The following is a 14,045-nucleotide window of genomic DNA, read 5'->3' as shown; positions in this document are numbered from 1 at the left end:
AAAAGAGTTTAATTTTTCTAAATATCTTTTAAGAGATGTAATTCTTTTTTAGTCGACTTCAAAAAGAAGGAGGTTATCAATTCGACTGTATTTTTTTTTATGTGTGTTACATAGGATCGATTTGAAAGAGTTGTGATATAGATTTAAGGGAACATTGCAGCATTCGAGGCACGAACATAATCCACGTTTTATGAAACGCAAATATCTGTCGCCGGGTTTCGATCGATGTTGTTCGCTCAAATTGAAGTCTGAGCGGAATTTCATATTGCCAGTCGCACGTGTGTACACCACCTACAAACACACCAAATTAAAATTTCCTACCGAATACTAACATTCTCTTAATAGTTTCTGAAAGGAATATCACAGGTAACACTATGAAATAAATTTTGTGTCAACATAAGATTGTTAAGTGGGAAAAGTTTAGTTTAGATGAATTTGCTTATAAGTGTCTAAAAATAACAAAACAAAAATCTCCAATATTTATGTTTCTAAATAACGTTTTATTTGTTTATTTCTTTGGTATGAAAGTTCGACTTGTAACATAATTTTCGAGAAATGCTTTCAGAAAAGCTAAATTGAATTTATGTTATCAACGTCTCGAGGGATTCCGGAACCGCTCGGATATTTGTAATTGAGACTTATTGCTGTTATTTATCTACTTAATTTAATTTATTAACACAACGCAAATATATATATATATTTAATGTATACAGGTACAGTAGATACTATACAGATTTCTTTGCATTGTTTAGAAAATACGAGTAACTATATCTGCAATTATTTGTTTAATTCAGTTTATTTAAATTGGTGTGGTTTATGATAGTTATCTAAGGAAATAAAAAACTGCTGCTTTGGAACAGAAGTTTAAAACCATGTTTTCAAAGTAGTAAGTATTTTGATAACTTTCGTTCTATTTAAATGGATAAAATAGTCCTCTAAGGTAATGATGTGACAATTTAAATACGCTGTAAAGAAGAGCAATAATGGAAACCTATCATCAAAAACTATAAATCACTGAATTCTTCAATAGTCTCACCGTGAGTTCCTGAGTACAAAATCAATATATAAAACATATCGTCATCTACAATATGTTTTAAGCGAAAACTTTGGTCTAAGAAACCAACGGTAAGACAGTGACTAATACTTTTGCATAAACAAAAAAAATTTAAAAATAGAATTCTATAGAAATTCCGTTCAAATGTTAACAGCGTTCACAATATCAGACTTAGCTTTTCCACTTTGTCCGAGTGTCGCCGCTAGGGGGCTGGCGCGGCGCCAAAGAGCATCATTGAGCACCACTCGTAGCAGCTAGACCGACAAGCGACACTAACTTCCTCTCAGATTTATAGCAGGCTATATTTTTTTACGTGTATGGAATGACGAGTAGATACCGAAATCAATATTCAATAACTTAATAGGAAACGGAGAATGTACAAAAATTTTATCGCCCTCTAAACAAAAGATCTCTTTTTACACTGTTATTGCTATATTTAGATGATTAAAATTTGAAGTAAACAGATTATGTCAATTTAAATTATAGTTACTGCGGAGAATCAAAATTTTTTTATAAGAAAGGGGCAAACGAGCAGTTGGAACACTAAGGTGTTCATCGACGCCCATGGACATGTGCAATACCAGAGGAATCGCAGATGCGTTGCCGGTCTTTGAGATGGTAATTCGCTTTGAAAATTTTGTTAGTTTCACTAAAATTTGAAAGTTCTCAGTAAACTTGCAGCGCTGAATTGAAACCCACTAGACCTTTAAACTGATACAAAAATTCAGTTAATTGTCCAAAAAGTCTGGTTTGCAATTTCTGCCTACACTTTTTACCTAGCGGGTGATTGTGTTATTATGTATTATTTATATACATTATTATTAAGTTATTAGTTTAGAAATAAAATTCTTTTGTTTATTTATTGTTTACTATAATATTAAGTGTAATAAATTGAGTAAAAATAAATACATGACTAGACTAAATTTGGATTGAATGCAGTGAATGTTAACGTTTTTTTCATTTACTTAAGCTCGCTCTTTATGTACATTTTGTTTTTCTTTGTTAATAAAGAGTTAATATAGAGCTTGTATATATAACAATGTTTATAAACTCAACAGAATAAATCAGTTTGTTTAGTGCTAGTTGATGTCGGTTTTGCTCTCGTAATTTCATTATAAAAATTTCTTAGGCAAACATTTTTATTATTATTAAACGAAACATTCACTAAGTGCTTTAGAATTAAAATATAAATATTACAAAAGGTGGTAAATATAACTACACAGATTATCAATAGAAATTTGTTTGATTAACTGTGGGTTTTTGAGACCAATATCTCCGTTTAAAACATATTATTATCTCTGTTTTTTTCAATATGACATAGAACAGGGTTATAGGGATGACGATATGTTTGGTCTCAGAAACCCATGGTAACAAAAACTTTGTTTATAACATGTTGTTTGAATCTTTTAAAGAGTACTACGTTGATTTTCAATGCCGAAACTTCTGTATAAAAAGTTTTCATTCTCTTTACAGATACTCAGATTACAATAAAATATTGTAGAGTTGTTTAAGCAATGGAACACTTCACTGATAATATTGAAATTAACTAAATATTAATTTTAAAAAATTGTCAGATATTTTTTTCGTAATTGGTATTTGTTTAGTTTTATGGAAAATATTATCACGAAAATGACAGAACTAACAATAATATTAGTGCAAGTACAAAGTCTTTGAAAATGGCGCAAAAGCGTTTACATATAAAACTTTCACGACATCGAAATTGCATAAAAAAATCACAACAAATACGATTGAGCTTTTCACAACATCAAAACTGTAATAAAAATTGTGAACTACAGTGAAATAAATGACTACAGACAATATTTAGCTAAAGTGTATATGAAATCACAAGATTAGGTAGACAATATTACCACTTATTTACTTTAAATATATAGATTATATAGATATATAAGCCTAACAGCATGAAGCGTGCTTTAGGCAATAAATACATAATTATTTAAAGATATTGCACATTTAAAATTATACCAACATAATAAAACTTATAAAAACATACGAATAAATATATCTTAAAATTAAAAAAAAGAATCGTTATAAAGACAACATATATTATAGTATTTGATAGGAACTTCAGAAAGAATATAGAAAATGAAATAAATTTATAACCAAATATTTTAATTAATTAAATTATTAATGTGCAATATTATTTTAATAAATATAATTTTCTAATAAATATTTTTGATGCAGGTCTCCCTCAAGTATCAGAATATTAGGTCAATTTTTCTGTCTAATGGACTTTGACTATATATGGGACTCTTGCGGAACCAAGGGTTCTTTCCAAACCTATCAAGATTCTTACGTATCTTTAAGCAAACTTTACTATTTTTATTTACATGTTGCGGATTTTGGTTATGTAATTTTTTTTTTGTTTTTTTCATAAATATCGACCAAAAGAAGTGATAAGGCTTCTCCCAATAATTACCCTGAATCATTATCTCAACATTAATCAGATCCATCTTGTTAGAGGCCTACATCAATATGTTGTTACTTTAGAACTTCATTTCGATTATCATCTATATAAAATGTGATAAAGTTATAAATTGCTGAGAAATACGTGATTATTTACACGTGATCCTTAAAAATAGAATATATTAAATTGAATTATATTTATTTATACTATCAAAAATATCTAGATATAAAAGTATAGGCACGAGAAATTTCATAATTAATATTATGTGCAACGACTGTTATAATACCGCTAGTTACAATAGTGCAGACTTATATTATGGCTTTAGTTAAAAATCTTGATAATCGGAGCAACTAACTGCTTTTGTAGGGTAATTTAAAATTTGACAATGTACAATATTTTCATCTTTTAGTATGTATTATTTGGATTGTTTAATTAATATTTTTGATTGGGAAAAAGATTTATCAAATCTGAGTAAATTTTATGTAGGAAACAGTTAGTTGTTCTGGTCACTTACGAGAGATTACAAACGCTAACGGATGCGCTGAGTGATTTTACAACATGGCACAAAACATACCCTTCCTCATTCGGATATTTGTTTTAAAATCAGTTCAGAAATTTGTTAAACAGATTATAGAAATTAGAAATACATTTTAATATTTAATTTAATATTAAATCTACATATATTTTGTGTTTATTATAATTAATTAAAACTGTGCATTAAATTTTACATAATAAATATTATATTTATATACGATTAAAAATTTTATATTACCAAGAATAAGAAAACTACTTGAAATTGACAAAAAGAAATCCAAATATTAAAATTTAATACGTACTAATATTACCATTTTAAATAACATCTATTATTTTAGCAAATTAGCTCAGGATTTTTTGTGCAAAATACAAAAGTTCTTAAAGAATTTTAATACGTAAATGAACCTTTAAAATTACTAAGACAAAATATATTAAAAATGAAAGAAGGAAAGAAAATAAAATGAAGGTACAGAATTACTCATGGTCGTCTAGTAGTCACTAAGGCCTAACCTACAATAAGGTATGAACCTTTAGTGAAATTTTCCTCCATTAACTCTCGTAACAACATTTACTCAGAAGCTAGCTCGCATTAGAAACGTAGAGATGTGGTATTTTATGTATTAGAAAAATATTATTTTATTTATTCTGTTGACATTTAACATTTTTTTTCTGTTTGATTAACATGATAAGATTAGATTATGTGATAAGTTTACACATTTCTTTTCATTAAAGGCTTCGGAAACAATACCGGTTGCCATGGTAACAATATTTGTTTTGTCAATATCAACTTTTTCATTCATATTATCTCCGTTCGCGCGGAGTAAAAAAAAACTTATTTAGTAGCCTATGTGTTCTTCCAGACTATGTTCTACATCTATACCAAATTTCATCAAGATCCGTTGAGCCGTTTCCGAGAAACAAACATTCATCCATCCATCCAAACATTTGCATTTATATTATCAAGTAAGATTATCAAAATTATTTTACGTGGAATCAAACAAATATTTTCGTAACTATGGGGGGTATAAAATACAGAAAAACTTTACTAAAATTTTACATTCTGTTTTATATCTTTTACTCGACTTTTACTCAATAGTTAAAAATATAAAAATTATGTCTCATTTGACTATATTTTGGTATCTAAATATTTTTCTAACACATAATACATTAAAAAAATACATATTACATAAAATATAGTTGGTACACATCAAGTAAACATTGTCATTAATTTTAATTTGAAAATATTTTCTTGAAGTATATGGTGCAGTTATATACTAAGTTATATATAAAGGATAAAGTTTTAAGGCATTTTACAAACAGACTTAGCGCCAGTTTGACGTTTCGGTGTGACCAAAGACGTTAAAGTATCAATAGACAGGACATTACGAATCAAATCGAACACTAACAAAACTGTATTATTGAGACAGTTTCTTAGTTTCACATCTGTGACTGTGACATATAGCCCTATTGACATTTATACTTCAAGTATTTGTAAGAAGTGTTTGTAATGTCCGCTCTATAGCTACTATTATATTTAAATCTCTATGGGCGAGACATTGTTATATTGATTTTTGATGAAAATAATCCAAACTATGAAATTGTACAATTAAAAAAAACATTTAACATTACAAAAAATATAAATAATTTAGAATAAGATAAATGTATTAACAGTTTAAATTAAATAATAGCAAGTTAAAGTTTGTAGAATCAGTCCGCACAAATGGACACAACTGTTACATTTAGTTATTTCAGTAATTTTTATGTCTTAAATTTTTTATTATATTTAAATAGATAAATTAATCCTTCGTGTTTTAAAATCACACATCAAAATTTCGGAATGTCGGTAACGTGATAACTAAAAATGAATTTTCACAGCCAATATACAATCATTGAAAATGAGATCACTGGAATATATTGCAGTCTTTGTAAAGAAATTTAGTATTATATATAATAAATACAATGTATAGTAATCAAACATGTGTTTGTTCGTAAAGACAAATGAACAATTATGTATACAACTGTGTTGTAAGTGTCGTGTAATATAAAAATGGTTGATGATAGCTAAACCTAATAATAAGATAAACAAAGTATATATAACAATCAGTCTCAAGCAAATGTATACAGAATGTATCAAATAAATATGTAATCACGTAGACATACAAATATATATTGCACTTTTAAAAGAAAATGTTTGACGACGACCTAAAATAAACTAAGATAAATAAGAATGAAGAGACTAGCTACAGATTGTGTTTACATTCGACTTCTCAGTACAAAGGGCTATTACATCAAAAACTTACGGCTACAATCTACTTAGATTTGGTCCGTCTGTTAAAATATTAGAATAGGGAGGCGACCAAAAAAAGTTAAAGTACTAAAGAAGCCTATTAGAAGAAGATTTTATAGCGAAATTAAAATCAAATTTTCTACGATTTGCTAATCTGCTTAGAAAAGTGTCTTTGGATTTACTATATTCACATTCATTTTATAATTTATTCTAAAGTGGAATTAACGCTTCATTAAAACCGAAGTGTAATAGGTTAAGCAGGCTACAGTGATGGTGCATGAGGCGCTAGGCAGGCGGGGCGGGGGCTAGCGAGGGGCGAGCGGGGTGGGCCTACATCCGCGACATGATCATGTAGCGGGGGTCGGCAAGCAACTCCCGCGTGTCAGAGGGTGAGCCGGGGCTGAGACTGGCGGCGGCGGAGGCTTGCGAGCACGAGTCGCGGGTGTAGCCGCGACGACGCTCCGCCTCCGATGCCAGCGAAGTCTCCTCCTCTGCAATCTGCTCGAGCGGCTGCGGCAGGTCACCGTTGCCCGCCAGCGCGTTTACGAAGCCGTGCGCCGGCGGCTCCACGTATGTCTCGGTGTGCGCGACGTCGGGCACGGGCAGCACCTCGGAGGCGCGCGCGCGCCGCGCGTGTTTGGTGTGCATACCGCCCGTCTCTGCGTCGCGCTCGAGCCGGTGGCCGGAGCGCGAGCGCGTCAGCTGCTTCTGCACGTAGTCCTCGAGCGCCTCCTCCTCGCTCTTGGTGAGGTACTTGTGCAGCGCGATCAGGAAAATGCCGATTCCGAGCGCGAACAGGCCCGAGCAGACGAGCTCGTTGAACCAGCTGACTGAGCCGATGCTGCTCCAGGCGGTGACGTCATCGGGCAGCCACCCGGATGCGACGAGGAACACGCCCAGAACGAGGAATACGACGCCGAGGTGTAGCATGCCCACCGAGGAGACTACCTCGTTGTCGGCCGTGCCGGCGCGGCGTCGGCGGCGGCGCTCCAGGCTACCGGTGGAGCAGTGCGGCGAGGTGAGGCCGGACTCGGTGGACTGCAGCGAGTAGCGGCGCTCGCGGGCGCGCTGCTGCTCGGCGCGGCGCCGACGCTCTCGGCGGATGGCCAGGGCGGAGTGCAGGCCCACCGCGTGCATCCTGCAAGCACGGGCCGGGTGAGCGGGCGGCGGCGCGGGGCCGGGCCGCCGCCGCCCGCCTGCCCCGCGCCCCGCTCGCCGCGCCGCTCAGCGTACAACGCGCATCATAACCAGAAAAATACTTGTGAAAATGTTGAGACGTTCTGATAATGTATTTCTTAAAAAAATTATTGTACACTTTCTACCAAAATCACAAAACACTTCTAAAGTTCAAAGCAACAATAAAACAAAGCAAAGATATTGATCTTTGTGACGTCATTATTCAGTTTCACAAATAGGTATTTTTCTGTTTATTTTGCAGTACATTGCACACTTTCCTCCGTTCGTGCAAACATTATACTCTTGTCTATTCTATCTAATTCTTAGACTAAGCATCTTTATAAACAAGTTATTTAGATTTAAATGTATGAATAACCAAGCTTAATTATATAGAAATTAATATTTTTACATAGAAATATATATCTTTATGCAATAATAATTTTAAAAAGTTTCTATAATTTAAATATATATCTAGAAAGATAAAATGCAATATCGCACATGAATACTAAACTATGTAATGTATTGATGGTGAGGCAGAAAAAGCAAGCTAATGTCAGACAATAATATTGATTCGAATAACTTTGAAGACTATGTAGGTTTAGTGGGTTCAGATTAGTGATGCAACGGATGTCTGTTTCCGTTTCCGCAAGTGCGGAAGTTCCGCGTGCTTTTCAACATCCGTTTCTGCTTCTGTTTCCGCAACTTTTATAACGGAGATAAAACGGAACTTTACGACGGCTGAGAGATCCAAATGCGCGTCGCGAGACGCGCAGTCCGCACGCGGGCTTTCGGCACTTGTCGCATTTGTTTGTTTACGTACTTTTTCGTGAATTTAAGCGCGTAATATTTTCTGCTGCTGTTTGAAACAATCAGTTTCTCTTGCTGGAGTTAACTGTCTAGTTGTTGTCCATATAAAATTTGACAACTGGTAAATACTTACGAGTTATTAAATGTACTTTTGAATAAGTGATAACCATGTAATATATCATCATCATTATTATCATCAGCTCACTATACATCCCCACTGAGGGGCTCGCAGCCAACCCCAAATTAGGGGTGACTAGGCCATAGTCAACCACACAGGCCCAGAGTGGGTCGACTTCACACATATCATTAAATTTTTTCTCAGATATGTGCAGGCAGCATCACTATGTTTTCCTTCACCATAAGAACGTCGGATAAATGTACATATGTAAATCGAAAAACACATTGGTACATGGCGGGATTCGAACCCAGGAGAGATTGCAAGTCAAGTGCCACGAGCCACCGACACCTAATAATTATATCTTTTTCCTAATCTAGATTTGGTGTATTTGATACTTAGCACATTCACTGTTTACAAAATAAAAAAAGGTAACAGCTGGGAGCCAAAACTTTTTATGGTGAATTTTTATTTAGTATCTGGGAATGTTTGAACATATATATAAATTAATAATGTTATTATAATTATTTCAATAACAAAAACACATTTTTTGCATTTGAGCGCTAGGGATGGCAATGGTTTAGTTCACTAATATGTAGATATTTGTTCCACGATCGCATTTGCTTCAAACGCCGTCGGCTTACTGGCTACTACAAAGTGAACGGGCCTCTCGCTCGGATCCGAGGGTGAGGCGCCGCTACTAATAGCTCTGCCCACTCGGATCCGAGTGGTCAGCAGTGAATGTATTAATCAAGAAATATATTTGTAAAATGGTTTTAATATTTAAAAGCCTCCGTTTGTCAACACGTATTTTAACTTTTGCAGCACAGTAAAAATACATACATTGAAGGCTAAAGGACACCGATATCCAATGCCTCAATAAATTAAAAACGAATACAAACTGTTTTTACCAAATAAAAAAAAAAATTGTAAATATTTTTTTTTTCATTATTATTTACACTTCTGTTTCCGCATCCGTTTCCGTTTCCGCTTCTGCTAAAATTTATTTTTGACATCTGTTTCCGTTTCTGGTTCCGCTAAGACACTTCCGTTGCATCACTAGTTCAGATCACCGGCCTGACCTGCCTAGACTTAAGTGCTCTTATATATTTTTGATTAATTATTCATTAAACGCGATGTCCTAGTATCAAGAACTGTTAGTCATATATTTACTTGACACGGATCTAAAACTTCGCGTAATAACCCTCGATGTAGGTTAAACTATTTTCTACGTGTAGTACATAAAACTGTTTAATGTTAAACACTACAATTTAAGTATACATTATACAATTTATTATGATTGTTTTTGGTCTAATTTAGTTTTTAATTGTTTCGTATGTCATTTTGTATAAATAACTAGCCGTCGCCTGTAAATTCCATCCGCGCGGAATTAAAAAAAAAACTAAATTAGTAGCCTATGTGTTCTTACAGAAAATGATATACATCTATGCCAAATTTCATCGAGATCCGTTCAGTGGTTCCGGAGATACCTTCAAACAAACATCCATCCATCTAAACATTGGCAATGATAATATTAGTAAGATTTATGATTCGATTCATGATTTGCCCACCCAGAGGGCGCCGCCCTATGCGCTGGACTGACCAAGTATGCACCGCACTCGACTCCAGCATACATGTTGATATTGCCATCCACAGCGCCGAAAACCGCACAGAATGGAGAACCACCCTTCGCGAGATGATCAAGAGGAGAGGTCGCGACCCTCAGGAGTGAGGAAACGATGCACAGAGAGAGAGAGTCATATTATAATTTATCGAAGTTCCCGACCGTTCAGTGACATGCACAAATTATGTATTGCATAAACTGCATTTAGAAAAATGTAGTTGTCATGTTGTGCTACGCGCTACAATGTGATTTCGGTCAATGTTGATCATTGGCCAACTAGGGTTATCGATAACGATATATTTCAAAATATGTTAAATCTCCTCCAATTGGACTGAAGCCAACACAAACGCAGAGTGCAGCGACATCTGGCGAGCGCACCTGGCATTCGTATGTACGAATTTATGTTGACCTGGTGGTCGACCGCGGCTTCGTCTGTGCAGAATTAAAAAATGGTAGCGTCTATAGACAGACAGACAGACAAAAATTTGGAAAATTGTTTTTTCTTTATTAGCAACGCAAATACATCGCGTGTACGAAATATGCTTTTTTTTTGTTATTAAATACAGACGCTACAATTTTATTGATATGTATCAAATGTATAAAATACTATCAATGAACGGGTCAACAAACTTTATTTTCATTGATGAAAACATTTTTGTGGCTTTGTCAGTTAACCTGTTTAGATGAACAAGAAATAACGTCATTCATAGGTTTTCAAGTCTTTTTTTTTCTATTCTTTAAGATTCTATTACACAGTAACTCTTAATCTATACATATTAATAAAATTGGAATGTCTGTATTTAATATCGAGAAAAAAATCATATTTCGTATAACTGTTGCCGATAACAGAAAACCTGTATTTAAAATGTTTGTGCTAGTGTTTGTCTTTATGTAATGTCTGTCCATAATGCGGCGTTTGTTCCGGGTAATCTTCGAAACGGCTGGATGGATATTGACAGGAAGATATTTTTAAGTCTCAGGCGACCTCTAGTGATAAAATAAAATTTAGTATCAATCGCTTAACATTAATACGTTGCTGGCACAATTGTGTGTTTTTGTTTCTGTGAATTTGTTTTACAAGAACACATTCACGAAATCGTACATTATACACCTTGAAGAAAAATGTTTGGAAGTCGTTCATTTTATTGAGCAATAAAATGATGTTCAGAGCGCTGGGGTAGAGGCCAACAGAACGTATTGAGTCACGCGGCCCAGTTACACGAGATGGGGCTATTGGGACATATTATACGGTTAAACTTTTACAATCGAAACGTGAATATAATCTCAGGTGAAAAGGTGTCTCGGTTATACAAGAATATTGATGAAAAAAGGACTTCTGGCTTAACTCCAATAAGGTACACCACACTAGACATATCAGTATGCGACGTGGAAAGTTTGTCTCACGTTGAGTTTTTGCAAGATGGTCGCGGTTTTGAAAAAGCTAAGCTTTATTTTACCTACTTAACAAGGAAAGATAAAAGAAATTGAATATAGAAAACACCAAAAAAATTCATTGAAAAATACCGCAATGAGTCTATTCACTCAATAAAAGTTATATCATATTGTACATGAACACTAACGCTGGTAACTTCTTTTTATATTCTTCTAGTTGGCAAAGGAACCCGCGACTACTTGAGTTCACCGAAATAGCAAAGGGACCGCTGCTCGTAGAGATATGCAATTGCAGATGCTTTGCCTATCTTTCTTTAATCGACGGAGCAGGAGACACACAGAAATAGGCTATTTTCACATGGCGTCCGGAATGCAGACTGAGGCGAAACACGGAATTTCTTTCACTCGCCGCCCGTCTTCTGTGTGGTTTTGATATTGCAAGGGCGAGCCGGTACATTCGTGCACCCAACAAATATTGTTGTTGCGGGCTCTACCATTCTTGATTTTTTTTACTTCGAATATGAACTAGATTTATAACCAAGGGCATAATACCTTGTCAGGTCCAGTCTCTATCTATTTATGTTTGTAATGAGTGGAAACCTGAGCAGTATGTATCAAATGCAATGGGATTTTATCAACCTCTGTGCGGCTTCTCGGGTAACATTAATTAAGCTAGTTTGAACCGCTAATAGCCGGGAACTAGTTGTGAGACTCTTTTTCCACTGGCGACTAGCCGTATTTACAATACATTTTTCACTAGCGTAACGGGACAGCCATAGATATATCAGTCGCTCTAATAAAGATAACGTCTAAAAACCAGTACTTATTAAGTCAAGTCAATTAAGTCTTATTACCGCACTCAGAGTGGGAAGGGATCTCTCTAAGTGTAGATATAGTATACATCTACACTGAGTGAGTAAATTCATACAAACTAATTGGAAACACTAGTACATTTAGCATAATTTCGCAGTGAACGATGATGTCTTGTACCGAAAATTTAATATAGGAAAGAAGCTTTCCGTGTAGTTTGTTGATTTGAATTGATAACGAAACACGAGACGAGCTAATGTTTAAATTGCAAATTCCTTCATACATAGAGTTCTAGTCACTGAACTCGTATTATTTTGATTAATAATATATGCAAGGAATATTTAACTCGCTCCTTTATTTTCCTATACTACACAACGTGATGAGAATAAGTTGGAAATTATTCACTCGTATTATTCATAGTATTTACAAAATAACAGGTAACTTTAAAATAAATGTAACAAAAAATCATTGTGTTCAAGTTTTTGTACATTTTTTTACATTTTTTAAGTAGAGACTTGAATTTCAAATTACAGAACGACCGTCTGAAATTATTCCCTTTTAATACTTACCTGGCATAAATCCAACATTAAGAGTTAATCTGTGAACTGCAAAACTACCAACATTCATTCCTCTACGACATAACATGCAGACATCAACACGCACGGGGCAAACATTTACATATATTTAGTACCTGTTTCCACATAGCGACTAGCCGAGCGACTCTGATCAAGCTATCATTTCGTACAACAGTCGCGGTCGCACCACCAGAACATACAACATACAAATCACAGTTGCGTCCGGCTAGCCGCTTAATGATTTCAACTTAATTGACTACCATTATCAACGGTATCGGTACTGACATAAAACACCTTCTAATACGAAATAACATAATTTCCTATCATGGCGTTCATTTTATCCAATACGGGCAATTACTCACGGCCTCGTCCGTGCGGAATTAAGAAAAAATCTAGTCATAAATATAGCCTATGGCACGCGGGGATAGTGTAGCTTGCTGACAGTGAAAGAATTTTTCAAATCGGTTCAGTAGTTTCCGAGCTTATTCAATACAAACAAACAATCAAATATTTCGTCTTTGCAATATTAGTATAAATTTACCACGTAACAGAAATTTATTTAAATATTCCGTAGTAGTAGCCTTGGAAAGCTACAAGTGTTTTCGCACAGGCACTTGAGTTAATGTAACACATCCCAACTGATTGAAAATGATTACCAATGAGGGTTCCACATCGTCTGTACTCGGAGAGATGGTCTGATATAAATTATCTCTACATCTACATCAGTTACAGACTTTACATAATCTTAGTTTCTTTTCTTTGCTCTTAAAATCACAAATAAAATTGATTCAATTTGTATTTTATTCGTATATTAATGTTTTCCTTTTTACTACAACAATAAAAGCGTTACTATTCAACACAAAACTACACAAAAACAAACATGCAAATTGTTTCAATGTTTATAAATTTGTCGACTATTACGTCATTCCATATCCGGACGTAGATGTAAATATTCCAGCGAACTTATCGATTGCGCGTAATACATTGCTCGTCCGACCTTATGTATGTAAAAATAACCTGATAAGAATGGCAAAGACGGACCTCTAATAGACCACGTGCGTCATCCGAAAGCTAACAGGATAAAGGTTCGTTTGATAACATTGTTTTAGTTTATTTGTTTCGTGATAATGAAATAGTCTGGAAGAACACATAGGTAACTTATGAAGTTTTTTAATACCGCGCAGACAGAGTTATACTCTGTTCCTCAAAGATAGATATAATTTTTAATTAACTGTTCGCGTTCGAG

The 14,045-nt window shown here is 34.5% G+C and overlaps 1 protein-coding gene across 4 annotated transcripts in view; it reads right to left on the bottom strand.

Moving 5' to 3' along the window:
• LOC106713843 overlaps positions 1-14,045 on the bottom strand; it is a 40,438-nt gene that overhangs the window by 4,815 nt on the left and 21,578 nt on the right. Inside the window, exon 3 of one of the 4 annotated variants that reach the window (XM_045679745.1) lies at positions 6,566-7,438. The exons of the other annotated variants lie outside the window; for them this stretch is intronic. Coding sequence (XP_045535701.1) covers positions 6,631-7,437 — 807 coding nt within the window. The 5' untranslated portion in view covers position 7,438 and the 3' untranslated portion in view covers positions 6,566-6,630. Of the gene's footprint in view, positions 1-6,565; positions 7,439-14,045 lie in introns of those variants that run through there. 4 annotated transcript variants of the gene reach the window in all.

The sequence above is a fragment of the Papilio machaon genome, chromosome 10 (genome assembly GCF_912999745.1).
Source record: "Papilio machaon chromosome 10, ilPapMach1.1, whole genome shotgun sequence".
Taxonomy (NCBI): Eukaryota; Metazoa; Arthropoda; class Insecta; order Lepidoptera; family Papilionidae; genus Papilio; species Papilio machaon.
This window is presented reverse-complemented; position numbering and strand designations above follow the sequence as displayed.